Source organism: Engystomops pustulosus, chromosome 6, assembly GCF_040894005.1.
Source record: "Engystomops pustulosus chromosome 6, aEngPut4.maternal, whole genome shotgun sequence".
NCBI classification, from domain to species: domain Eukaryota; kingdom Metazoa; phylum Chordata; class Amphibia; order Anura; family Leptodactylidae; genus Engystomops; species Engystomops pustulosus.
This window is the reverse complement of record NC_092416.1, coordinates 94,622,622-94,649,991: the sequence shown is the minus strand read 5'-3', so window position 1 is coordinate 94,649,991 and position 27,370 is coordinate 94,622,622. Positions and strand designations below refer to the sequence as shown.

At 44.8% G+C, this 27,370-nt stretch overlaps 1 protein-coding gene across 4 annotated transcripts in view; it reads left to right on the top strand.

The window, feature by feature from the left end:
- The first annotated feature begins 1,325 nt into the window (after positions 1 to 1,325).
- HSD17B14 (hydroxysteroid 17-beta dehydrogenase 14) overlaps positions 1,326 to 27,370 on the top strand; it is a 51,610-nt gene continuing 25,565 nt past the window's right edge. The window contains exons 1-4 of one of the 4 annotated variants that reach the window (XM_072110410.1): positions 1,326 to 1,515; positions 13,368 to 13,403; positions 25,140 to 25,237; positions 25,830 to 25,896. In XM_072110410.1, the coding sequence (XP_071966511.1) occupies positions 1,413 to 1,515; positions 13,368 to 13,403; positions 25,140 to 25,237; positions 25,830 to 25,896 (304 nt within the window). In that variant the 5' untranslated portion in view covers positions 1,326 to 1,412. The remainder of the gene's footprint in view (positions 1,516 to 13,367; positions 13,404 to 25,139; positions 25,238 to 25,829; positions 25,897 to 27,370) is intronic. The other 3 variants (XM_072110408.1, XM_072110409.1, XM_072110411.1) reach the window with 3 other exon arrangements.

Below are 27,370 nucleotides of genomic sequence, written 5' to 3'. Positions count from 1 at the left end.
TTGCTCAATTTCAAAATTTCCTCAATTTTATGTTTGAGGTATCTGAGAAATTTCTTGTGCAAAAACATTGCAAAAAGGCAGAAATTGAGCAGATGTTAAACATACATGTTGCAGTCTATTCGCATAGGGCACATACAGCAGAAGGCATTTAACACTGCACATACACCGGACTATAAATCCAACTGTTGGAAACCTGCCAGTCTCCCCCATAGCTCCTGATGTGATTATTTGTGAGTTTGTATATGGGTAAGATATTGGGGCATATTTATCAGGACCTTTGCGGAACGCCAGTGGCGCAGAGGCCCTGAAATAATTGCAAATGCTAGCTTATTGCTAGCACTTGCGATTATTTGCCCCAATCCGCCACCTTCATGCCAGTGGGGCGTACTTTTGTGAAAAGTCGCCGGCTACGCAGCTGGCTGCTCCGATACATCAAGAGGCGGAAGCCTCTTGATGTATGCCGCTGCGATCATGCACGAGCACCAGCGTATGATAAATATGCCCCATTGACTGGAGTGGTACATGAGTTGTTTCCAATTCATTATTATCTTTTCAAAGTGAAATGTAAAAGTATAATTTACGATTTACAGCACTGCAGTCCTCAACCATATTAAAGGACATCTACCACAAGGATCAAGAATTGTAAACCAAGCACACTGACATTCTGGTGTGTGCCTCCTCTGGCAGGAACTTCACTAAGTTTCGTATGCCCTTGTTTTTAAGAAAAAAAGGTTTTAACATTTATGCAAATGAACCTGAGGGGCTCCAGGCTCTATTAACACATATGTATAATTTAAAAAGCCTTTTTTTTGTAAAAGCCAAAGACTAAGAAGCTAAGAGAGGAGCAAATCCTGCCAGAGGTAGCACACACCAGTAAGACAGTGTGCTTGGTTTACAAGCCTTCATCCTGATGGCAGATGTCCTTTAAATATCTTCATCTTAATTCTTAGGGTGCAGAATCCAAGTGTGACTTCTACCTTATTTTATTCATAACTGATTTGTTAATAAATTTTAAAACTGATTGCTTCCTTGGAAGTGTTTGGTTACAACTTTCGGGACTCGCCTTAAAAGGTAGAGAAGTCTTACTAATATTTGTAGAAATGCAGCAAGATTCTTTGTAATTCTACTGTGTAATCTAAAGCCTGTGCTGGATCAGCTGAGATTTCTTTGCAATAGAGTTTTCTGCAATACACTTTTGTCAGTGCTGTCAGGTTTGTGCTACTGTATCCACAGTTCAGTACTTCTCCTCTACATAATATCTGCATAAAACTACAAATCCCATCATGCTTTGGAATAGGAGCATGCTCAGCTTTTTTCCTGTTGTTGTCTATACAGGTCAGCTGACAGGAGCGTGACTGCAACTTTGCTGAAACAACTATTTAGTTTCTTTTATCTGTTACAGGCAAAGCACAATGGCTTCTTATGGACCAGAACCGTGTCTGCGGTATCACAACAAAGTGGTCATTGTCACTGGAGGCACAAAGGGCATCGGAGAAGCAATTGTCAGGGTTTTTGGTAAGAACTTACACTTTATGCCACAATGCAAAAATGTATATTAAAAGTAAATACAGAAACAGACACATCTAGATGCTTCATCCATGCTTATAGTCAGCCAAATATATGATTACTACCAGCCTCCATCCACCTCAGGAGGGGTGGATTAAGACTACTACAGGCAATTGACTAGGGTACCAGAACCAAGCTAAATATGGTAGCAGAACCAAACTTGTTGGAAAATGTAGAACCTTTTAATCACTTTTGAATTACATTTGTATGTGTTGGGAAATGGTGATTCTGACGTTTGGGTGAGGTTCACTAATAATTTTTGTTTTTGTTATTCTTTTCATATTTTGGGACATGGCAATATATAACATTTTTAAGCTTGTTATTTGTATTTCTGATCTAGGGGGATTATGATTATTTGAGCTTAAGATTTTTTTTAATGTTTTAATTTTTCTTTTACTGTATTTCTGGGCCCTCTAGTTCTGATCACTGATGCAATATACTGTAATAAAACTGTGTGCTTAAATACAGAATATTTTTATATGGTCATTTTACTGCTGATCTCAAAGAGACTCTCGGTTGTCATGTGGCATCATAGCACCATCATCCTTATCTACATACAAAGGGTTCATGCAAGCAAACATGTGTAACCCATGGAATTGGGCCCGTATTTTGGCCAGATTTCACAGACTACACACATTGTACATAAAGGGATTCCTTGCATTATACATAAATATGATGTATGGACTTCCCGCCTACCTGTGGAACATCAGTGGGGAAACAATGCTGGCACTGAAGTCTTGTCACCAGATGGAAAGTCCTGCATCATATATCTGTATAATGCAAAGACTTCCATTATGTACAAGGTGTGCAGTCAGTGGGATTGGGCCAGCTGCACACGTTTGTGTGGAAAATGCCTTTGATTTATGGCACAAGCTTCCAGATGTTTCCTCATCTACATAAATCATAAATACATAGATCTGAGTGGCTGGATCAAAGCTGCCTTGATAGAAATCATACATTATTAATATTCTGCTTCCAAATGTAGATTTTTTTAGGGGCAAAGAGGGGAACACATAACACTGTATAAGAAAAGTTGTAGGGAAAAAATCATTTTCAAAACTTTTTTTTTCCAGACAACCACTTTAATTCCATATAATTTTAGCTTTTACTTGTAATTACTGCAATATATGCCCGTGTCCCATCACATGGCTAGCATATGATCAGAGCAATATGGAAGTCTGAACATTGAGGAAGTGAATGTACCATAACGTTCAGTTTATTTAAATCTTTTGAAACATATAGTAAACCTGATCAGTTTACACTGGCTTGAGTGTTTTTTCTCAGGGTACACTGTATACAGACAGTCCCCGGGTTACGTACAAGATAGGTTCCATAGGTTTGTTTTTAATTTGAATTTGTATGTAAGTCAAAACTGTATATTTAGATATTTGTAGATCTAGACAAATATTTTTTTTTGCCCCAGTGACAATTGTAGTTTCAACCTTTTTTGCTGTATTTGGTCCAAGGATTATCAATAAAGCTTCAATACAGACACATTACAGCTGATCATTGCAGTCTCGGACTAAACTAAAGCATCCAGAGAGCTTCACCAGAGGTCACAGTGGGCAGAGAGGTCCGTCTGTAACTAGGGATCCTCTGTTAATTGGCTGTCCTTAAGTAGAGGACCGTCTGTACATTTGAACTAATATGTACATAAACTAATATGATTGAAAATATTGTAGTAAAAGAACAGAAGCACAATGAAGTTTTGGGTTGCAACCACTACAGCAGGCATTTTTATACTGTGTTTCTTTGACACACAACATAAAATTATTCTTGGGGCTCACCCTTGATAGGCCCCTGAAATTGGGTTGTCTAGTAATTTTAAAGGGGTTGTCCACTTTCAACAAATAATTGATATGGTTTGTGTAATGAAAAATTAAACAATTTTGCAATGTATTTTCTGTATCAATTCTAGATCTCTGTTTGCTGTCATAAAACAGGAAGTTTTGTTTATCTCCAGTGGATAGAGATCTGTCATGATGTGATGTACAGTCAGGTAACAGACGCTCTGATTGCTCTCTGTGATAATAATAACTCACTCACCTCCGTGTCCATCACATGAGATTTCTATAAAAGGAGAGCTATACAAAACCATGAGGAATTGATACAGAAAGTATATTGGAAAATCGTATAACTTTTCATTACAAAAACAATATCAGTTATTCTAGTTACGCCACTGATTCTGGCATCTGTTTTCACCCATGTGCCTTTTACATGTTGTCCAGAATCAGAGACAATCCTGAGCAGAAAAATTGAATGGCTTCCCTCCATTAGAAATCATAAGAAAGAAATCTAAGAGACCAACTTTTACACTTAAATATATCACAAATAGAAAAATATATCCCTCCAGTGAAAATACTAGAGATATAACTCTACATTCAAAATATACATATATACCTGCTGTGAATACACAAAACATATAGCTACAATAAACTAGGCCACACATATATTTACCAGCAATGAATAAACAGCACACATTAGTTTACAGCTGTTTACATCTATGTCTGTGTTTGCCTGGTCTTCTTTCTGACAGAATCCTCATATTGGCAATCCTTCTCCATCAGCTAGAGAATTTCATGGCAACTTTTCCTTGCCATGACTTATCACTGCAGACTTTGCCACCCTGGTGACTTTGGCCTCTGGAGAACATCTTCATACTCTGCCTCTAAATAAAATCACAGTCAGTATAATATCCTTCAACCCCTTAACGCTCTGGTGGTAAGGGGAGGTATAAGGGATGTATGAAGAGGGCTCACGGGCTGAGTCCTCTTCATACAGAGGTGGGGGTTGTTGCATATTGCAGCAAACCCCCACCGCTAATAACCGCGGTCGGTGCTTGCACCGATCGCGGCTATTAACCCTTTCAACGTCGCCGGCGGCATTTAAAAAACGGCGGCGCGGGCGCCGCCATCTTTGTTACGATCGCCGCCCCCCGAACGTCATCGGGGGGCGGCGATCGGTTTCCATGGTAGCCTCGGGTCTTCGTTTGACCCGAGACTATCTGGCATCTGCAGATTCGTTACAATGAGCCAGTGGCTCATTGTAATGAATGTGCTGCAAAAATGCCATATATTGCAATACAGAAGTATTGCAGTATATGGTAGGAGCGATCTGACTATCTAGGGTTAATGTACCCTAGATGGTCTAAAAAATAGTGAAAAAAAAAATAAAAAAAAAAGTTTAAAAAATAAAAAAAATTAATAAAATATTAAAAGTTCAAATCACCCCCCTTTCCCTAGAACAGATATAAAACATAATAAACAGTAAAAATCACAAACATATTAGGTATCGCCGCGTCCCAAAATGCCCGATCTATCAAAATATAAAAACAGTTACAGGCGGCGGTGACCTCCGAGGCGGGAAATGGCGCCCAAATGTCCGAAATGCGACTTTTACACCTTTTTACATAACATAAAAAATGAAATAAAAAATGATCAAAATGTCGCACAGACCTCAAAATGGTAGCAATGAAAACGTTGCCTCATTTCGCAAAAAATGACCCCTCACACATCTCCGTGCGCCAAAGTATTAAAAAGTTATTAGCGTCAGAAGATGGCAAAAATTTTTTTTTCTTTTTTGTACACATTCGTTTAATTTTTGAAAATGTACCGAACCAAAGAATAAAGCTGAGGTGTTATTTGGAGCGAAGAGTGAAAGTCGTAAAAACTGAGCCCACAAGAATGTGACGTGCGTTTTTTTTCAATTTTTCCACATTTGGAATTTTTTTTCAACTTCACAGTACACGGCATGTTAAAATAAATAACATTACGGGAAAGTAAAATTTGTTACGCACAAAATAAGCCCTCACACAGGTCTGTACACATAAAAATGAAAAAGTTATGGATTTTTGAAGTTGGAGAGCGAGAAATGAGCTGAAAAACCCTGCGTCCTTAAGGGGTTAAAAAACAGAAAACATGTGCTGCACAAAATGGCCACAATGTGCCCTCTGCATATACAGATGCACTCTGACCACCTCAGTATATTATAATATATACTACCATATATTTTCTTCCTTATTAATTCATATAAGATGAAACGGCACTCACCATAAAAACATGCACGGTTAAATAGAGCATTATATGCAAAATGCTATTGTCTTCAATGCTTGGGACATCCCCTTTATCTTTTTCTGTTGACTTGTATAAGAAAGTAAGACAAAATACCCCAGGTAGCCGATGTCAATAATTGCTATTGAGGACTGGAATGTTGCCCCTCTGGGTAGAAACCACCCTCACTACACTCACCCCAGTATATGTGTAGCCTATCACAATTGCTCCCAGTTTATGTGTAGGCCAGAACACTCACCCTCATTATATATATAGGTAGCCTAGCACACTCACCCCCAGTATATAGGTAACCCAGCACACTCGCCTCCTATATATAGGAAGCCCACTAATTGCTATTGAGGGCTGGGAAGATGATTGCCTACCCCTCCTCCTGGCCCCGCATCTCCCTTCACTTCTCTATCCTGCCCTGGGGAACCCACCAGTTCCTCAGGATGGCCACAACCCAGTATTTGAAAGAGGGATTAGCAAAGAAAATATTCATGTCTGATTCTGCCAGATCTGAGATCTTGCATACAAGGCATTGTGGTCACTTTTTAATTTCTTTCGCAGTCTTTACCATAAGGTTTTTCTTTCACCCAAAATCAAAACTCCTTTTTTCTTTCTACACTTCCTTTTTCTACATCTCTGTTTCCCGTTAGTTATCTTCCTCTTGCTATGTACGGTAGTTACATACAGAAATTTGTTAAAAGATAAAAAGGTTCTGGCTAGAACATACTCTCTTTTAACGGAACCATTGAAATAATGGAATTGGGTATTGATTAGAGATGAGCGAGCACTAAAATGCTCGGGTACTCGTTATTCGAGACGAACTTTTCCCGATGCTCGAGTGCTCGTCTCGAATAACGAACCCCATTGAAGTCAATGGGAGACTCGAGCATTTTTCAAGGGGACCAAGGCTCTGCACAGGGAAGCTTGGCCAAACACCTGGGAACCTCAGAAAAGGATGGAAACACAACGGAAATGGACAGGAAACAGCAGGGGCAGCATGCATGGATGCCTCTGAGGCTGCTTAATCGCACCATTATGCCAAAATTATGGGCAACAGCATGGCCATGACAGAGTGACAGAATGAAGCTAGATAGCATCTAAAACATGCAATAATTGACCCTGACACTATAGGGGACGGCATGCAGAGGCAGCGGCAGCAGGCTAGAGAGTGGCATGGCGACATACCCTAAATGGACTCAGGCTTCAAACCAATGGGTGGCAGAGAGGAACCAAAGGAGGTGAGCAAGAAGCGCTCAAATAATATCGGTACATGATAAAAGTTTGCCAGTATATTTTGTGGATTACACAGCAGGGTGGCGACAAAGTTAACATGGAAGCCATGAAAACAACCCAAAATTCTGCCTGACACAGCTCGTTTGATAAGGGGACCATGTATGGAGGCAGTGAACTAGTAGTAGATTAAAGGTTCTGCAGTTAAAACTATGTTAGTTGGATCTTGGCATGGAGTTGGCGCTCCGCTGCCAGGCGAGCTTTCGCCAATCCAAGCCCCTGTCTCTAGGCTACTCCCCAAACAGCACTTCTAAGAACCTTTTGTATAAGATCAAGTGTAGTAGCGTTCTTATAAGTTTAGGATATGGCGGGTGAGGGGAATGTAAACAGATGCGCAAGAAGCGCTGAAATAATATTGGTAAATGATAAAAGTTTATTAGTATATTTTGTGGATAACACAGCTGGGTGGCGACAAAGTTAACAACTTTGATGTGGAATCCATGAAAACAACCCAAATTTCTGCCTGACACACCTCGTTTGATAAAGGGACGATGTATGGAGGCAGCTATATGGACGACTTTTGGAGGTAGCAATGGAGACAACGTGTGGAGGCTGCTATGGAGACAATTTAATTTGGATAGTGCCTGTATGTGGCAGTCCCAAAAATTTTTCAAACCAGAGGAGCAGGTAGGTGGCCCTCCAGAAAAATAGAATAGATTGAGTGCCTGTATGTGGCAGTCCCAAAAAGTTTTCAAACCAGAGGAGCAGGTAGGTGGCCCTCCAGAAAAATTGAATAGATTGAGTGCCTGTATGTGGCAGTCCCAAAAAGTTTTCAAACCAGAGGAGCAGGTAGGTGGCCCTCCAGAAAAATTGAATAGATTGAGTGCCTGTATGTGGCAGTCCCAAAAAGTTTTCAAACCAGAGGAGCAGGTAGGTGGCCCTCCAGAAAAATTGAATAGATTGAGTGCCTGTATGTGGCAGTCCCAAAAAGTTTTCAAACCAGAGGAGCAGGTAGGTGGCCCTCCAGAAAAATTGAATAGATTGAGTGCCTGTATGTGGCAGTCCCAAAAAGTTTTCAAACCAGAGGAGCAGGTAGGTGGCCCTCCAGAAAAATAGAATAGATTGAGTGCCTGTATGTGGCAGTCCCAAAAAGTTTTCAAACCAGAGGAGCAGGTAGGTGGCCCTCCAGAAAAATGGAATCGATTGAGTGCCTGTATGTGGCAGTCCCAAAAAGTTTTCAAACCAGAGGAGCAGGTAGGTGGCCCTCCAGAAAAATAGAATAGATTGAGTGCCTGTATGTGGCACTCCCAAAAATTGTTTAAAACAGAGGAACGGGTCGGTGGCCCTCCAGAAAAATTGAATAGATTGAGTGCCTGTATGTGGCACTCCCAAAAATTGTTTAAAACAGAGGACCGGGTCGGTGGCCCTCCAGAAAAATTAAATGCATAAAGTACTATAGCAAGACCCAGTGGGCCCTGTCAAAAAATAGCCAGTTTCCTCTGCTTTACTGTACAAAGAGGAGGAGAAGGAGGAAAATGAGGAGGAGGAGGAGTGGATCAATTATTCAGGTTGAGCTTCCTTCACCTGGTGGAGATTGGAAATTATGAGAAATCCAGGCTTTATTCATCTTAATAAGCGTCAGCCTGTCAGCGCTGTCAGTCGACAGGCGTGTACGCTTATCGGTGATGATGCCACCAGCTGCACTGAAAACCCGCTCGGACAAGACGCTAGCGGCAGGGCAGGCAAGAACCTCCAAGGCGTACAGCGCCAGTTCGTGCCACATGTCCAGCTTTGAAACCCAGTAGTTGTAGGGAGCTGTGTGATCATTTAGGACGATGGTATGGTCAGCTACGTACTCCCTCACCATCTTTCTGTAAAGATCAGCCCTACTCTGCCGAGACTGGGGACAGGTGACAGTGTCTTGCTGGGGTGACATAAAGCTGGCAAAAGCCTTGTAAAGCGTACCCTTGCCAGTGCTGGACAAGCTGCCTGCTCGCCTACTCTCCCTCGCTACTTGTCCCGCAGAACTACGCACTCTGCCGCTAGCGCTGTCAGAAGGGAAATACTGTTTCAGCTTGTGCACCAGGGCCTGCTGGTATTCATGCATTCTCACACTCCTTTCCTCTGCAGGGATGAGAGTGAAAAGATTTTGCTTGTACCGTGGGTCCAGGAAAGTGAACACCCAGTAATCGGTGCTGGAATAAATTCTTTGAACGCGAGGGTCACGGGATAGGCAGCCTAGCATGAAATCTGCCATATGCGCCAGAGTACCAACGCGTAAGAATTCACTCCCCTCACTGGCCTGACTGTCCATTTCCTCCTCCTCCAACTCCTCCAACTCCTCTTCTTCTGCCCATACACGCTGAACAGTAAAGGACTCAACAATGGTCCCCTCTTGTGTCTCGCCAACATTCTCCTCCTCTTCCTCCTCCACCTCCACCTCCTCCGATATGCGCTGAGAAACAGACCTAAGGGTGCTTTGGCTATCAACAAGGGAATCTTCTTCCCCCGTCTCTTGTGACGAGCGCAAAGCTTCCGACTTCATGCTGATCAGAGAGTTTTTCAACAGGCCAAGCAGCGGGATGGTGAGGCTGATGATGGCGGCATCGCCACTGACCATCTGTGTTGACTCCTCAAAGTTACTCAGCACCTGACAGATATCAGACATCCACGTCCACTCCTCATTGTAGACTTGAGGAAGCTGACTGACCTGACTACCAGTTCTGGTGGAAGTTGACATCTGGCAGTCTACAATGGCTCGGCGCTGCTGGTAAACTCTGGATAACATGGTCAGTGTTGAATTCCACCTCGTGGGCACGTCGCACAACAGTCGGTGAGCGGGCAGTTGGAGGCGGCGCTGCGCTGCCCTGAGAGTGGCAGCATCTGTGCTGGACTTCCTGAAATGCGCACAGATGAGGCGCACCTTCGTGAGCAAATCAGACAGATTGGGGTATGTCTTGAGGAAACGCTGAACTATCAGATTTAACACATGGGCCAGGCATGGCACATGTGTCAGTCTGCCGAGTTGCAGAGCCGCCACCAGGTTACGGCCGTTGTCACACACAACCATGCCTGGCTTCAGGTTCAGCGGTGCCAGCCACAGATCAGTCTGCGCCGTGATGCCCTGTAATAGCTCTTGGGCGGTGTGCCTTTTATCGCCTAGGCTCAGCAGTTTGAGCACCGCCTGCTGTCGCTTAGCAACGGCACTGCTGCTGTGCCTAGAGCTACCGACTGATGGCGCCGTGCCCACGGATGGTAGTTCGGAGGAGGAGGTGGAGGAGGGGTGGGAGGAGGAGGAGGCATAGTAGGCCTGAAACACCTGGACCGAGGTAGGCCCCGCAATCCTCGGCGTCGGCAGTATATGACCAGCCCCAGGGTCAGACTCGGTCCCAGCCTCCACCAAGTTAACCCAATGTGCCGTCAGCGATATATAGTGGCCCTGCCCGGCAGCACTCGTCCACGTGTCCGTGGTCAGGTGGACCTTGTCAGAAACGGCGTTGGTCAGGGCACGGGTGATGTTGTCTGACACGTGCTGGTGCAGGGCTGGGACGGCACATCGGGAAAAGTAGTGGCGGCTGGGGACCGAATACCGAGGGGCGGCCGCCGCCATGAGGTTGCGAAAGGCCTCGGTCTCTACTAGCCTATAGGGCAGCATCTCCAGACTAAGCAATCTGGAGATGTGCACATTAAGGGCTTGGGCGTGCGGGTGGGTTGCACTATATTTGCGTTTCCGCTCCAGCGTCTGGGGTATGGAGAGCTGAACGCTGGTGGATGCTGTGGAGGATCGTGGAGGCGACGATGGGGTTTTTGTGGCAGGGTCCTGGGCAGGGGGCTGACTATCAGCTGACACAGGGGAAGGAGCAGTGGTGTGCACGGCCGGAGGTGAACGGGCTTGTTGCCACTGAGTGGGGTGTTTAGCATTCATATGCCTGCGCATACTGGTGGTAGTTAAGCTAGTAGTGGTGGAACCCCTGCTGAGCCTGGTTTGGCAAATGTTGCACACCACAGTCCGTCGGTCATCCGGTGTTTCCTTAAAGAACCCCCAGACTTCTGAAGATCTAGCCCTCGCCGCAAGAGCCCTCGCCACGGGAGCTTCACTAGTTGACACATTTGGCGCTGATGCACCAGCTCTGGCCCTGCCTCTCCGTCTGGCCCCACCACTGCCTCTTCCAACCTGTTCTGGTCGAGGACTCTCCTCCGTCTCAGAAGCACTGTGTTCACCCGGCCTCTCAACCCAGCTTGGGTCTGTCACCTCATCATCCTCCGATCCCTCAGTCTGCTCCCCCCTCGGACTTCCTGCCCTGACAACAACTTCCCCACTGTCTGACAACCGTGTCTCCTCATCGTCGGACACCTCTTTACACACTTCCACTACGTCAAGAAGGTCATCATCACCCACAGACTGTGACTGGTGGAAAACCTGGGCATCGGAAAATTGCTCAGCAGCAACCGGACAAGTGGTTTGTGACTGTGGGAAGGGTCCAGAAAACAGTTCCTCAGAGTATGCCGGTTCAAATGCCAAATTTTCCTGGGAGGGGGCAGACTGGGGGGGAGGAGGCTGAGGTGCAGGAGCTGGAGGAGTGGCGATTTCGGTGACATGGGTGGACTGCGTGGAAGACTGACTGGTGGACAAATTGCTCGAAGCATTGTCAGCAATCCACGACATCACCTGTTCGCACTGTTCTGGCCTCAACAGTGCTCTACCACGAGTCCCAGTAACTTCAGACATGAACCTAGGGAGTGTAGCTCTGCGGCGTTCCCCTGCTCCCTCATAAGCAGGTGGTGTCTCACCCCGGCCAGGACCACGGCCTCTGACCCCTGCAGTAGTTGGACGCCCACGTCCCCGCCCTCGTCCTCTACCCCTAGCCCTCGGGTTAAACATTTTTAAAATGAGAGTTATAGCTTTAATTTTTTTTTAACTTTTTTTTGTGTTTTTTTTTTTTTTTTGTGTTTTTGAGTTTTTAAAACCAAACAATGCTATCCTATTGCTATGGCTATTTTCTAGCCAAGTATGAAAGCACACTACTATGCCAGATGAGATGACACCGAGTTATTAAACAAAATAAACGTAAAATAAAAAAGGACAAATGGCAGACTGTGCCTAATTGAAATCCAACCCCTACTAAATTTTCCCACTTCGGTCTTTGCAATGGATATGTGCGTCACTAAGCGCAAAACACAGCGGTCGCAAGTCTCACTACAAATTGCTGACAATTGGCTAGTAGATGCACTGCAGCAAGTACAGCCACCAGCAGATCAACCAGAAATCAAATATATAACGCTACTGTAGGCGTAAGCCGTTTGGATTCTCCTATGGCTATTTTCTAGCCAAGTATGAAAGCACACTACTATGCCAGACGAGATGACACTGAGTTATTAAACAAAATAAACGTAAAATAAAAAAGGAAAAATGGCCTAATTGAAATCCAACCCCTACTAAATTTTCCCACTTTGGTGTTTGAGGTGGATATGTGTGCCACTAAGAGCTAAACACAACGGTAGCAAGTCCCCCTGCTAATTCCTCACAAAATGGTACTAGATGCAAATAAAAAAAAAAAAAAGTAGAACGTTATTGTAGCCCTAAGAAGGGCTGTTGGGTTCTTGGAGAATCACTCCTGCCTAACAGTAAGCTAATAGAACACCCTAACGCTTTCCCTGACCAGCAGCAGCTCTCTCCCTAGCGGCATCCAGACACAGAATGATCCGAGCAGCGCGGGCAGCGGCTAGTCTATCCCAGGGTCACCTGATCTGGCCAGCCAACCACTGCTATCGACGTGTAAGGGTACCACGTCATGCTGGGTGGAGTGCAGAGTCTCCTGGCTTGTGATTGGCTCTGTTTCTGGCCGCCAAAAAGCAAAACGGCGGGAGCTGCCATTTTCTCGAGCGGGCGAAGTATTCGTCCGAGCAACGAGCAGTTTCGAGTACGCTAATGCTCGAACGAGCATCAAGCTCGGACGAGCATGTTCGCTCATCTCTAGTATTGATCTATTAAAAAGTATAGCATATAGTATAGCCATGTGCCATCTACTGTAAAATTGGACAGCATATGAGGGATTTTCACAACAGATAGCCTTACAATTAATTGCTAAGCCACTAAAGTGACGTGGAGCCAATAGCTCCCACCTTTAATCAACAAATGATGGCTGTTCTGTTGACAAAAGGCTGCTTTCCATTTTTTTAATATATAATATAAAAAAATTTAAAATTTAATATACAACATGTGAAAAAAAAATAATACAACAAACATCCACCCTCCCCAACAGGAGAAGAAACAATAATATTGCTTTCCATAAAAAAAATTTGGTAGATATGGGCAGCTGCATTTTAGCATCTATTGTCCATGAGCATCAACTGATTTTATTTCAAATATTTATTGAATCTTTTTTTAAATTTGTTTATAGATTTGTGATATTTCTAAAACAATTTTTATTATCTATAACATATCTTTAATTGTATAAGCAGATTTGTTTTTAATTGCTTTTATTTTTTTTCTTATTTTATGTGAATCAACAGTGAGCAATGGAGCTTCAGTTGTGTTCTGCTCAACAGGTAAAGTATATGATCTCTAAGTCATGAAATTAGGCTGTAAGCCAATGGTATGTTTTTACAGGGGTGTAACAAGCCCTTCTGTTACATGACACCCCCTCCCCCACAGTGCTGGAACTACATCTTCTATGGGCATACGGCACTAGGGGGTCTGGTTGCATAGCTTGATTCAGGGCCCAGGTCCCCTAGGCATTTACTGCAAGAATCAATTGCATTTGTGGCTTCTTCTTTGAGCCTTTTTCCAGACCCATATGTATTAATCTGGTAGCGTAATAATATCATTACTCCACCTGTGTCATTAAATATAAGCTGGCTGTAGTGCAAGCAACCTTAAAGGAGAACATGTGAGTACTATATGAGAGTGCGAGCTAAGTGGTTGTATTTTTTTTTATTATTATGGAGTCATTTGCACTGCCCCCACCTCCTGCAGTGTACAAAGCCATGGTCTATACTGAAAGCAAAGGAGAAGTCAAGGTCTTGTGGTGATTGCAGGAGCACTGCAATCAAATGGATATACATGTTAGGACTAAGGGCTTAGTCACAAGAACCCATAGCCCAGGTGAGCATGCAGCTTGGTGAAGGAGAGAGGAGGGATGCGGGTCCTCTCCTTTCCTCTCCCCTCTCCAGTGAAAGTCAATTGGCTGCTGCTGATGTAATACGGCATAATATAGGACATGGGGGCCGTGATCGGCTGCAAATTGTGTGGTCGTATCATGGTCTCCCATACGTTCTTGTGCACACAAACTTGCTTGGTCTGTTTATCACGGACTGTATGGTGGCTGGGTTACATCTACAAAACACTGTGCTGGAGATGGGACTCATGATTGTAGAAGTCCTTGCTAAAAACATGATTACAGTTTGGTGTTCTTGTTCCCTGGTGAAGCACTGATTCTGAAGTTTCTGAACAAGGCCCTAACCATGACCACGAAGGGGGTAAGAGTACCAGAAGTAAATATGTGCTAGCTTTAAAAACAAATCTACAACAAGTCTGAAAAGAAAGGTTGCGTGCAGGGGACCCTAGGTTGTGTCCCACTTAAGCCCTTCCTTTAGATTTACTGCTCCCCTTGCTTGTCACTTTTTCACTGATCTCTCCTGGAGAGTAGCAGCTGTCTTTTTTTTCTTGCCCTAAAGTGCCCAGGGCCTGATACACAGTAATGTCATTTTGCCGTCAGTGCTGGGAGCGATTATGTCCTATGAATAGTGGCAGAACAGGGGATCAGGGGAAAACATTTTAAAATTCACATATAAAAATAAATAAACAGTAAAAATCACACACATGTTAGCTATCGTCACCTCCCAAAATGCCGGATCTATCAAAATATAAAAAAGATTAATCCCGACTGTGAACACCATAATGGAAAATAGCGCCAAAATGCCTGAATTGCCACTTTTTTGCCATTCTTCCATTCATGAATATTTGAATTAAAAGTGATTGAACAGTCATATAGGTCCTAAATTCATATAAATGAAAACGCCAGCACGTACTGCAAAAAATTACACATTGCTCAGGTCCGTACACCAAAGTGTGAAAAAGTTATTGGCCTCAGAATCTGGCAAAATGGCAATTTTTTTTTTTTCTGTACAAAAGATTTACATTTTTTAAAATCTAATAAAACTTATATAAATTTGGTATGGCTTTGATAGTTTCCACCCAAAGAATAAAGAGGAAGCATCATTTGAAGCGCAGAATAAAAGCCGTAAAAACAGAGCCCACTAGAAAAAAACAAAAATTGGGGTTTTTTAGATATCCTCTAGTATGTGCCGCAGCCACTGGGCAAAGGGCAGATGCCAAACCCCTCCATACCCTCCGCTCCTCCTGGGTGTTGCCGACAAAAATTGTTAATTTTTTTAAATAAAAAGGTTTCTTTCCTCGGTGGTGAAGGTGACCAGAGGGGGCCCTACCAGTGTCAGGGCCCACTGGAGGATCCTGTGCATACCACCCTACCTCACATCCACCAAAGGAATTGAAGACAGACACTGATTAACAATTGGAAACATGGCTGCCACAGCAGTCTATTTATTATCAAATAGAATGAATAACAATATAAAATATAAATATAATGTTTTATAAACATATTAACTAGAGATGAGCGAATACTTCGCCCGCTCGAGAAAATGGCAGCTCCCGCCGTTTTGCTTTTGGTGGCCAGAAACAGAGCCAATCACAAGCCAGGAGACTCTGCACTCCACCCAGCATGACGTGGTACCCTTACACGTCGATAGCAGTGGTTGGCTGGCCAGATCAGGTGACCCTGGGATAGACTAGCCGCTGCCCGCGCTGCTCGGATCATTCTGTGTCTGGATGCCGCTAGGGAGAGAGCTGCTGCTGGTCAGGGAAAGCGTTAGGGTGTTCTATTAGAATAGTGTTAGGCAGGAGTGATTCAGCAAGAACCCAACAGCCATTCTTAGGGCTACAATAACGTTATACTTTTTTTTTTTTGTTTGCTTGTGGCTGGGCTTGCTGGCACTAGTAGTGCAGCTAGTACCATATTGTGAGGAATTTGCAGGGGGACTTGCTACCGTTGTGTTTAGCTCTTAGTGACACACATATCCACCTCAAACACCAAAGTGGGAAAATTTATTAGGGGTTTGATTTCAATTAGGCACAGTCTGCCATTTACTTTTTATTTTACGTTTATTTTTTCATAACTCAGCGTCATCTCATCTGGCATAGCAGTGTGCTTTCATACTTGGCTAGAAAATAGCCATAGGAGAATCCAAACGGCTTACTTACGCCTACAATAGCGTTATATATATTTTATTTCTGGTTGATCTGCTGGTGGCTGTCCTTGCTGCAGTGCATCTACTAGCCAATTGTGAGGAATTTGTAGTGAGACTTGCGACCGCTGTGTTTAGCGCTTAGTGACGCACATATCCATCGCAAAGACCGAAGTGGGAACATTTATTAGGGGTTGGATTTCAATTAGGCACAGTCTGGCAGTTTCTTTTTATTTTACGTTTATTTTTTCATAACTCAGCGTCATCTCATCAGTGTGCTTTCATACTTGGCTAGAAAATAGCCAAAGGAGAATCCAAACGGCTTACTTACGCCTACAATAGCGTGATATATATTTTATTTCTGGTTGATCTGCTGGTGGCTGTCCTTGCTGCAGTGCATCTACTAGCCAATTGTGAGGAATTTGGAGTGAGACTTGCGACCGCTGTGTTTAGCGCTTAGTGACGCACATATCCATCGCAAAGACCGAAGTGGGAAAATTTATTAGGGGTTGGATTTCAATTAGGCACAGTCTGGCAGTTTCTTTTTATTTTACGTTTATTTTTTCATAACTCAGCGTCATCTCATCAGTGTGCTTTCATACTTGGCTAGAAAATAGCCAAAGGAGAATCCAAACGGCTTACTTACGCCTACAATAGCGTGATATATATTTTATTTCTGGTTGATCTGCTGGTGGCTGTCCTTGCTGCAGTGCATCTACTAGCCAATTGTGAGGAATTTGGAGTGAGACTTGCGACCGCTGTGTTTAGCGCTTAGTGACGCACATATCCATCGCAAAGACCGAAGTGGGAAAATTTATTAGGGGTTGGATTTCAATTAGGCACAGTCTGGCAGTTTCTTTTTATTTTACGTTTATTTTTTCATAACTCAGCGTCATCTCATCAGTGTGCTTTCATACTTGGCTAGAAAATAGCCAAAGGAGAATCCAAACGGCTTACTTACGCCTACAATAGCGTGATATATATTTTATTTCTGGTTGATCTGCTGGTGGCTGTCCTTGCTGCAGTGCATCAACTAGCCAATTGTGAGGAATTTGGAGAGAGACTTGCGACCGCTGTGTTTAGCGCTTAGTGACGCACATATCCATCGCAAAGACCGAAGTGGGAAAATTTATTAGGGGTTGGATTTCAATTAGGCACAGTCTGGCAGTTTCTTTTTATTTTACGTTTATTTTTTCATAACTCAGCGTCATCTCATCAGTGTGCTTTCATACTTGGCTAGAAAATAGCCAAAGGAGAATCCAAATGGCTTACTTACGCCTACAATAGCGTGATATATATTTTATTTCTGGTTGATCTGCTGGTGGCTGTCCTTGCTGCAGTGCATCAACTAGCCAATTGTGAGGAATTTGGAGTGAGACTTGCGACCGCTGTGTTTAGCGCTTAGTGACGCACATATCCATCGCAAAGACCGAAGTGGGAAAATTTATTAGGGGTTGGATTTCAATTAGGCACAGTCTGGCAGTTTCTTTTTATTTTACGTTTATTTTTTCATAACTCAGCGTCATCTCATCAGTGTGCTTTCATACTTGGCTAGAAAATAGCCAAAGGAGAATCCAAACGGCTTACTTACGCCTACAATAGCGTGATATATATTTTATTTCTGGTTGATCTGCTGGTGGCTGTCCTTGCTGCAGTGCATCTACTAGCCAATTGTGAGGAATTTGGAGTGAGACTTGCGACCGCTGTGTTTAGCGCTTAGTGACGCACATATCCATCGCAAAGACCGAAGTGGGAAAATTTATTAGGGGTTGGATTTCAATTAGGCACAGTCTGGCAGTTTCTTTTTATTTTACGTTTATTTTTTCATAACTCAGCGTCATCTCATCAGTGTGCTTTCATACTTGGCTAGAAAATAGCCAAAGGAGAATCCAAACGGCTTACTTACGCCTACAATAGCGTGATATATATTTTATTTCTGGTTGATCTGCTGGTGGCTGTCCTTGCTGCAGTGCATCTACTAGCCAATTGTGAGGAATTTGGAGTGAGACTTGCGACCGCTGTGTTTAGCGCTTAGTGACGCACATATCCATCGCAAAGACCGAAGTGGGAAAATTTATTAGGGGTTGGATTTCAATTAGGCACAGTCTGGCAGTTTCTTTTTATTTTACGTTTATTTTTTCATAACTCAGCGTCATCTCATCAGTGTGCTTTCATACTTGGCTAGAAAATAGCCAAAGGAGAATCCAAACGGCTTACTTACGCCTACAATAGCGTGATATATATTTTATTTCTGGTTGATCTGCTGGTGGCTGTCCTTGCTGCAGTGCATCTACTAGCCAATTGTGAGGAATTTGGAGTGAGACTTGCGACCGCTGTGTTTAGCGCTTAGTGACGCACATATCCATCGCAAAGACCGAAGTGGGAAAATTTATTAGGGGTTGGATTTCAATTAGGCACAGTCTGGCAGTTTCTTTTTATTTTACGTTTATTTTTTCATAACTCAGCGTCATCTCATCAGTGTGCTTTCATACTTGGCTAGAAAATAGCCAAAGGAGAATCCAAACGGCTTACTTACGCCTACAATAGCGTGATATATATTTTATTTCTGGTTGATCTGCTGGTGGCTGTCCTTGCTGCAGTGCATCTACTAGCCAATTGTGAGGAATTTGGAGTGAGACTTGCGACCGCTGTGTTTAGCGCTTAGTGACGCACATATCCATCGCAAAGACCGAAGTTGGAAAATTTATTAGGGGTTGGATTTCAATTAGGCACAGTCTGGCAGTTTCTTTTTATTTTACGTTTATTTTTTCATAACTCAGCGTCATCTCATCTGGCATAGCAGTGTGCTTTCATACTTGGCTAGAAAATAGCCATAGCAATAGGATAGCATTGTTTGGTTTTAAAAACTAAAAAACACAAAAAAAAACTAAAAAACACAAAAAAACACAAAAAAAAAGTTAAAAAAATATTAAAGTTATAACTTTCATTTTCAAAATGTTTAACCTGAGGGCTAGGGGTAGAGGACGAGGACGAGGGCGGGGACGTGGGCGTCCAACTACTGCAGGGGTCAGAGGCCGTGGTCCTGGGTGGGGTGAGACACCACCTGCTGATGAGGGAGCAGGGGAACGCCGCAGAGCTACACACCCTAGGTTCATGTCTGAAGTTACTGGGACCCGTGGTAGAGCACTGTTGAGGCCAGAACATTGCGAACAGGTGATGTCGTGGATTGCCGACAATGCTTCGAGCAATTTGTCCACCAGTCAGTCTTCCACGCAGTCCACCCATGTCACCGAAATCGGCACTCCTCCAGGTCCTGCACCTCAACCTCCTCCCCCCCAGTCTGCCCCCTCCCAGGAAAATTTGGCATTTGAACCGGCATACTCTGAGGAACTTTTTTCTGGACCCTTCCCACAGTCACAAACCACTTGTCCGGTTGCTGCTGAGCAATTTTCCGATGCCCAGGTTTTCCACCAGTCGCAGTCTGTGGGTGATGATGACCTTCTTGACGTAGTGGAAGAAGTGTGTAAAGAGGTGTCCGACGATGAGGAGACACGGTTGTCAGACAGTGGTGAAGTTGTTGTCAGGGCAGGAAGTCCGAGGGGGGAGCAGACTGAGGGATCGGAGGATGATGAGGTGACAGACCCAAGCTGGGTTGAGAGGCCGGGTGAACACAGTGCTTCTGAGACGGAGGAGAGTCCTCGACCAGAACAGGTTGGAAGAGTCAGTGGTGGGGCCAGACGGAGAGGCAGGGCCAGAGCAGGTGCATCAGCGCCAAATGTGTCACGTAGTGAAGCTCCCGTGGCAAGGGCTCCCGCGGCGAGGGCTAGATTTTCAGAAGTCTGGAGGTTCTTTAAGGAAACACCGGATGACCGACGGACTGTGGTGTGCAACCTTTGCCAAACCAGGATCAGCAGGGGTTCCACCACTACTAGCTTAACTACCACCAGTATGCGCAGGCATATGAATGCTAAACACCCCACTCAGTGGCACCAAGCCCGTTCACCTCCGGCCGTGCACACCACTGCTCCTTCCCCTGTGTCAGCTGATAGTCAGCCCCCTGCCCAGGACCCTGGCACAAAAACCCCATCGTCGCCTCCACGATCCCGCACAGCATCCACCAGCGTTCAGCTCTCCATACCCCAGACGCTGGAGCGGAAACGGAAATATAGTGCAACCCACCCGCACGCCCAAGCCCTTAATGTCCACATCTCCAGATTGCTTAGCCTGGAGATGCTGCCCTATAGGCTAGTAGAGACCGAGGCCTTTCGCAACCTCATGGCGGTGGCCGCCCTCTCGGTATTCGGTCCCCAGCCGCCACTACTTTTCCCGATGTGCCGTCCCAGCCCTGCACCAGCACGTGTCAGACAACATCATCCGTGCCCTGACCAACGCCGTTTCTGACAAGGTCCACCTGACCACGGACACGTGGACGAGTGCTGCCGGGCAGGGCCACTATATATCGCTGACGGCACATTGGGTTAACTTGGTGGAGGCTAGGACCGAGTCTGACCCTGCGGCTGGTCATATACTGCCGACGCCGAGGATTGCGGGGCCTACCTCGGTCCAGGTGTTTCAGGCCTACTATGCCTCCTCCTCCTCCCACCCCTCCTCCACCTCCTCCTCCGAACTACCGTCCGTGGGCATGGCGCCATCAGTCGCTAGCTCTAGGCACAGCAGCAGTGCCGTCGCTAAGCGACAGCAGGCGGTGCTCAAACTGCTGAGCCTAGGCGATAAAAGGCACACCGCCCAAGAGCTATTACAGGGCATCACGGCGCAGACTGATCTGTGGCTGGCACCGCTGAACCTGAAGCCAGGCATGGTTGTGTGTGACAACGGCCGTAACCTGGTGGCGGCTCTGCAACTCGGCAGACTGACACATGTGCCATGCCTGGCCCATGTGTTAAATCTGATAGTTCAGCGTTTCCTCAAGACATACCCCAATCTGTCTGATTTGCTCACGAAGGTGCGCCGCATCTGTGCGCATTTCAGGAAGTCCAGCACAGATGCTGCCACTCTCAGGGCAGCGCAGCGCCGCCTCCAACTGCCCGCTCACCGACTGTTGTGCGACGTGCCCACGAGGTGGAATTCAACATTAACCATGTTATCCAGAGTTTACCAGCAGCGCAGAGCGATTGTAGACTGCCAGATGTCAACTTCCACCAGAACTGGTAGTCAGGTCAGTCAGCTTCCTCAAGTCTACAATGAGGAGTGGACGTGGATGTCTGATATCTGTCAGGTGCTGAGTAACTTCGAGGAGTCAACACAGATGGTCAGTGGTGATGCCGCCATCATCAGCCTCACCATCCCGCTGCTTGGCCTGTTGAAAAACTCTCTGATCAGCATGAAGTCGGAAGCTTTGCGCTCGTCACAAGAGACGGGGGAAGAAGATTCCCTTGTTGATAGCCAAAGCACCCTTAGGTCTGTTTCTCAGCGCATATCGGAGGAGGTGGAGGTGGAGGAGGAAGAGGAGGAGAATGTTGGCGAGACACAAGAGGGGACCATTGTTGAGTCCTTCACTGTTCAGCGTGTATGGGCAGAAGAAGAGGAGTTGGAGGAGGAGGAAATGGACAGTCAGGCCAGTGAGGGGAGTGAATTCTTACGCGTTGGTACTCTGGCGCATATGGCAGATTTCATGCTAGGCTGCCTATCCCGTGACCCTCGCGTTCAAAGAATTTATTCCAGGACCGATTACTGGGTATTCACTCTCCTGGACCCACGGTACAAGCAAAATCTTTCCACTCTCATCCCTGGAGAGGAAAGGAGTGTGAGAATGCATGAATACCAGCAGGCCCTGGTGCACAAGCTGAAACACTATTTCCCTTCTGACAGCGCTAGCGGCAGAGTGCGTAGTTCTGCGGGACAAGTAGCGAGGGAGAGTAGGCGAGCAGGCAGCTTGTCCAGCACTGGCAAGGGTACGCTTTACAAGGCTTTTGCCAGCTTTATGTCACCCCAGCAAGACACTGTCATCTGTCCCCAGTCTCGGCAGAGTAGGGCTGATCTTTACAGAAAGATGGTGAGGGAGTACGTAGCTGACCATACCATCGTCCTAAATGATCACACAGCTCCCTACAACTACTGGGTTTCAAAGCTGGACATGTGGCACGAACTGGCGCTGTACGCCTTGGAGGTTCTTGCCTGCCCTGCCGCTAGCGTCTTGTCCGAGCGGGTTTTCAGTGCAGCTGGTGGCATCATCACCGATAAGCGTACACGCCTGTCGACTGACAGCGCTGACAGGCTGATGCTTATTAAGATGAATAAAGCCTGGATTTCTCATAATTTCCAATCTCCACCAGGTGAAGGAAGCTCAACCTGAATCATTTATCCACTCCTCCTCCTTCTCATTTTCCTCCTTCTCCTCCTCTTTGTACACTAAAGCAGAGGAAACTGGCTATTTTTTGACGGGGCCCACTGGCTCTAGCTACAGTACTTTATGCATTTAATTTTTCTGGAGGGCCACCTACCCGGTCCTCTGTTTTAAACAATTTTTGGGAGTGCCACATACAGGCACTCAATCTATTCAATTTTTCTGGAGTGCCACCTACCTGCTCCTCTGGTTTGAAAACTTTTTTTGACTGCCACATACAGGCACTCAATCTATTTCATTTTTCTGGAGGGCCACCTACCTGCTCCTCTGGTTTGAAAACTTTTTTGGACTGCCACATACAGGCACTCAATCTATTTCATTTTTCTGGAGGGCCACCTACCTGCTCCTCTGGTTTGAAAACTTTTTTGGACTGCCACATACAGGCACTCAATCTATTTCATTTTTCTGGAGGGCCACCTACCTGCTCCTCTGGTTTGAAAACTTTTTTGGACTGCCACATACAGGCACTCAATCTATTTCATTTTTCTGGAGGGCCACCTACCTGCTCCTCTGGTTTGAAAACTTTTTTGGACTGCCACATACAGGCACTATCCAAATTAAATTGTCTCCATAGCAGCCTCCACACGTTGTCTCCATTGCTACCTCCAAAAGTTGTCCATATAGCTGCCTCCATACATCGTCCCCTTATCAAACGAGGTGTGTCAGGCAGAAATTTGGGTTGTTTTCATGGATTCCACATCAAAGTTGTTAACTTTGTCGCCACCCTGCTGTGTTATCCACAAAATATACTGGCAAACTTTTACCATTTAGGGATATTATTTCAGCGCTTCTTCGGCATCTGTTTACATTCCCCTCACCCGCCATATCCCAAACTTATAAGAACGCTACTACACTTAACTTGGTGCACGCTGGGACCGAGTCTGACCCTGGGGCTGGTCATATACTGCCGACGCAGAGGATTGCGGGGCCTACCTCGGTCCAGGTCTCAAAGGCCTACTATACCTCCTCCTCCTCCCACCCCTCCTCCACCTCCTCCTCCTCCGAATTACCATCCGTGGCCATGGCGCCATCAGTCGGTAGCTCTAGGCACAGCAGCAGTGCCGTCGCTAAGCGACAGCAGGCGGTGCTCAAACTGCTGAGCCTAGGCGATAAAAGGCACGCCGCCCAAGAGCTATTACAGGGCATTCCACATCAAACTTGTTAACTTTGTCGCCACCCTGCTGTGTAATCCACAAAATATACTGGCAAACTTTTATCATTTACCGATATTATTTCAGCGCTTCTTGCGCATCTGTTTACATTCCCCTCACTCGCCATATCCCAAACTTATGAGAACGCTACTACACTTGATCTTATACAAAAGGTTCTTAGAAGTGCTGTTTGGGGAGTAGCCTAGAGACAGGGGCTTGGATTGGCGAAAGCTCGCCTGGCAGCGGAGCGCCAGCTCCGTGCCAAAATCCGACTAACATAGGTTTAACTGCAGCACCTTTAATCTACTACTAGTTCACTGCCTCCATACATGGTCCCCTTATCAAACGAGCTGTGTCAGGCAGAATTTTGGGTTGTTTTCATGGCTTCCATGTTAACTTTGTTGCCACCCTGCTGTGTAATCCACAAAATATACTGGCAAACTTTTATCATGTACCGATATTATTTGAGCGCTTCTTGCTCACCTCCTTTGGTTCCTCTCTGCCACCCATTGGTTTGAAGCCTGAGTCCATTTAGGGTATGTCGCCATGCCACTCTCTAGCCTGCCGCTGCCTCTGCATGCCGTCCCCTATAGTGTCAGGGTCAATTATTGGATGTTTTAGATGCTATCTAGCTTCATTCTGTCACTCTGTCATGGCCATGCTGTTGCCCATAATTTTGGCATAATGGTGCGTTTAAGCAGCCTCAGAGGCATCCATGCATGCTGCCCCTGCTGTTTCCTGTCCATTTCCGTGGTGTTTCCATCCTTTTCTGAGGTTCCCAGGTGTTTGGCCAAGCTTCCCTGTGCAGAGCCTTGGTCCCCTTGAAAAATGCTCGAGTCTCCCATTGACTTCAATGGGGCTCGTTATTCGAGACGAGCACTCGAGCATCGGGAAAAGTTCGTCTCGAATAACGAGTACCCGAGCATTTTAGTGCTCGCTCATCTCTAATATTAACATTTTGTAAGCATTAAACTAACAAATAAGGTCTAAGGGTTCATTCACCCGTGCGGGCATACCGCCGCTGTGTGCTGGAGGTGAGGCGGAGGTAACCCCTCCTCCCTTCATAGGAAACAGCGGCGCACAGCCGCACACTCACAAATAGATTTTTGCAGTGTACAGCGCGGATTAGTGCCACACTGCCCCCATTGCCGTCTATATGCGGGTGCAAATTTGCGGCTGCATATACGTCCCCATGACAGGCCGTGTGGATGAGCCCTAAGAGTGCCAGCCATTAGGTATGACCCACACATGTTCCAAGTAATATCAATTTAACCTCAGTAAGAACATCCACCTTTTACTGTGGATGTCTTCAACAGCTGCTGTTGTGTCAAAGGAAGAGGGAGGAGGCAGCATTGCATCTTCTTGCAATGCTGGAGGTGCCTGCTTCCCACCACTCAGTCTAGCAACCTTGAATATTAATTAACCCCATAAATGCCAACCTGACCACCCCTATCATATATTTTGCCTTCTTGATAGGCTCTGACATACAATCTGGCCCAAGTTGTACATTAAACATACATACAGTAACATTTGTGTTATTTGTAGAGGAGACAGCTAGTGACCTTGAGGCTGAACTGAAATCTTTTGGGACAGGAGCTGCTATTTATGTCTCTTGTGATGTAAGAAAAGAGGAAGAGATCAAGGTAACATTTTTTATTGAATACATCTATTGTTCATTGTGATTTTAGAAATTTAGTAGTTTGCTTTATATACAACAGCTGAAAGCCTGAAAATTACCGGAAGCATAACAAGTACTGTGCCTTTTATAGTTTAATTTGAGCATGAGCATGCCAACTGTTTTGATGCTCCATTTTCGACTGTAATGGAATGGAGTATTTTTAAGGTTTCAGACTCGATTATAGCATGATTTTATAACCTGTGTCATAGTGCCACCCACTTGAAAAGGTTTTGACTTTTACAGACAACCCTGTGCTGTCATCTGAAAGGCAGAAACCCCTTTATATACACTGTATTTTCAGGTTTAGTGTGCCTTTAATAAAGAGCTGCTAATATAATGCACTTTCTCATTCATATACCGTAGCATTCATTATCAGTGCAAACTTGATGTTTCATACAGTATAGTCATATGGATAACAGAATGATGACAAATATAGATCAAAATAAAGCTTCATACTTCTTATGTTGTTAAAGGTATAAAATGCAATTAAAAAATATTGTGCATTTTTACTGTTGGTCATTATAAATTATTAACCTTTAAGTTTCCATTCAAAACAGAGACTTATTGACAAAACCATGAACAAATATGGAAAAATAGACTGTCTTATCAACAATGCTGGATGGCGTAAGTTCCCTTTATATTCAGAAGATTAATGGTGTCCTGAGCACAGGCAGGATTAAATACTCTACTTTTCTCATTTTAACTCCAAAATATTGCTGTGTTTCAGATACAAATAAAATAAAGGCCCACATTTACTAACCCCTTAAGGACGCAGCCAGTTTATAGCTTAAAGGGAACCCGTCACCACTATTTTCACAAATACAGGTAGTGGCAGGTTCCTATAGAGCTCTAGTAACTATCTGACTCCCTGCTTGTAGCTAAAAGTAGTTTCCCTCAGATCCCCATAAAATCAGAGTTATAATCTTGCCTGGTATCTATGCAGCTTTGGAGCGAGTCGAGGGGGTGTGGCCTAATGTCATGTGACCAGGGTGACATCAACAAAGGTCCTTAAGCTACTTAATATGAAAACTATACCCCATGTACATATCTGACCACATAAAACCATCACAGCAGCCTCCATGAACTTCTACTCCTCTCCATGCAGACTGCTGTGATTTCATGTGATAAAATATGCTGTGATTTCAGGACATATATGCTTAGAGCTCAGTTCCTAATGCTACAAAAGCTATAGGACCTGCAATGATGTCACCCTGGTCACATGACATTATAGCAGCATACAGAAATAGGGATGGAGAGAAGCTGCTGGACTCAGCCCGAGGAGGCCACGCCCACCTGGACTCACTGTAGCCATACAGGGAAAACTATAAAGTTGAATATATGGGAATCTCAGGGGAATAATTTTTAGCTACAAGCAGGGTGTCAGATAGTTACTAGAACTCTATAGGAACCTGTCACTACCTGTATTGGTGAAAATAGTGGTGACTGGTTCCCTTTAAGGCTCAGACCCATTTTTTGTATTCTGACATGCGTCGCTTTATATGGTTATAACTTTTGAACACTGTTGCTTATCAAAACGATTCTGAGATTGTTTTTTCCTCACATGTTTTACTTCATTTTAGTCGTAAATTTTGGCACCCCTCAACCTATCAGAAACAGCTTTTAGGAAGATTGTTAACCCCTTGAGATCTTCATAGTAATTGAATCAAAATGGAGGTCAAATTTAGAATGGTCAAATTTTGTCGGTTATAGGTTCATTTAGCCCTAATATTTACACATTTCCAAAAGATAAAAAGAGAAAACCCACCATATAATTTGTTATGCAATTTCTCCCGAGTACAGAGACCCCCCCACATGTGGCCAATACTTGTTTTATGGGCACACAGCGAGGCGGAGGAGGAAAGGAGCACCCTGCAGCTGTCTGGATTTTAGTTTTCTCATTGGCCCCTTTCGTAGGCTATACAATTTTAGCTTTTTTATTATTGGGGCCATGTGACGGGATTTTTTTTTTTTGCGGGATGAGATGCTTTTTTCAGTGTTACCATTTTGGGGTTGGTATCTCCTATTGTTGAGGGCAGGAATAGAAAATGTCCTTCTATGTCCTTGAAGTTCTCCAAGGAATAGAAAAGCATCAATTCTG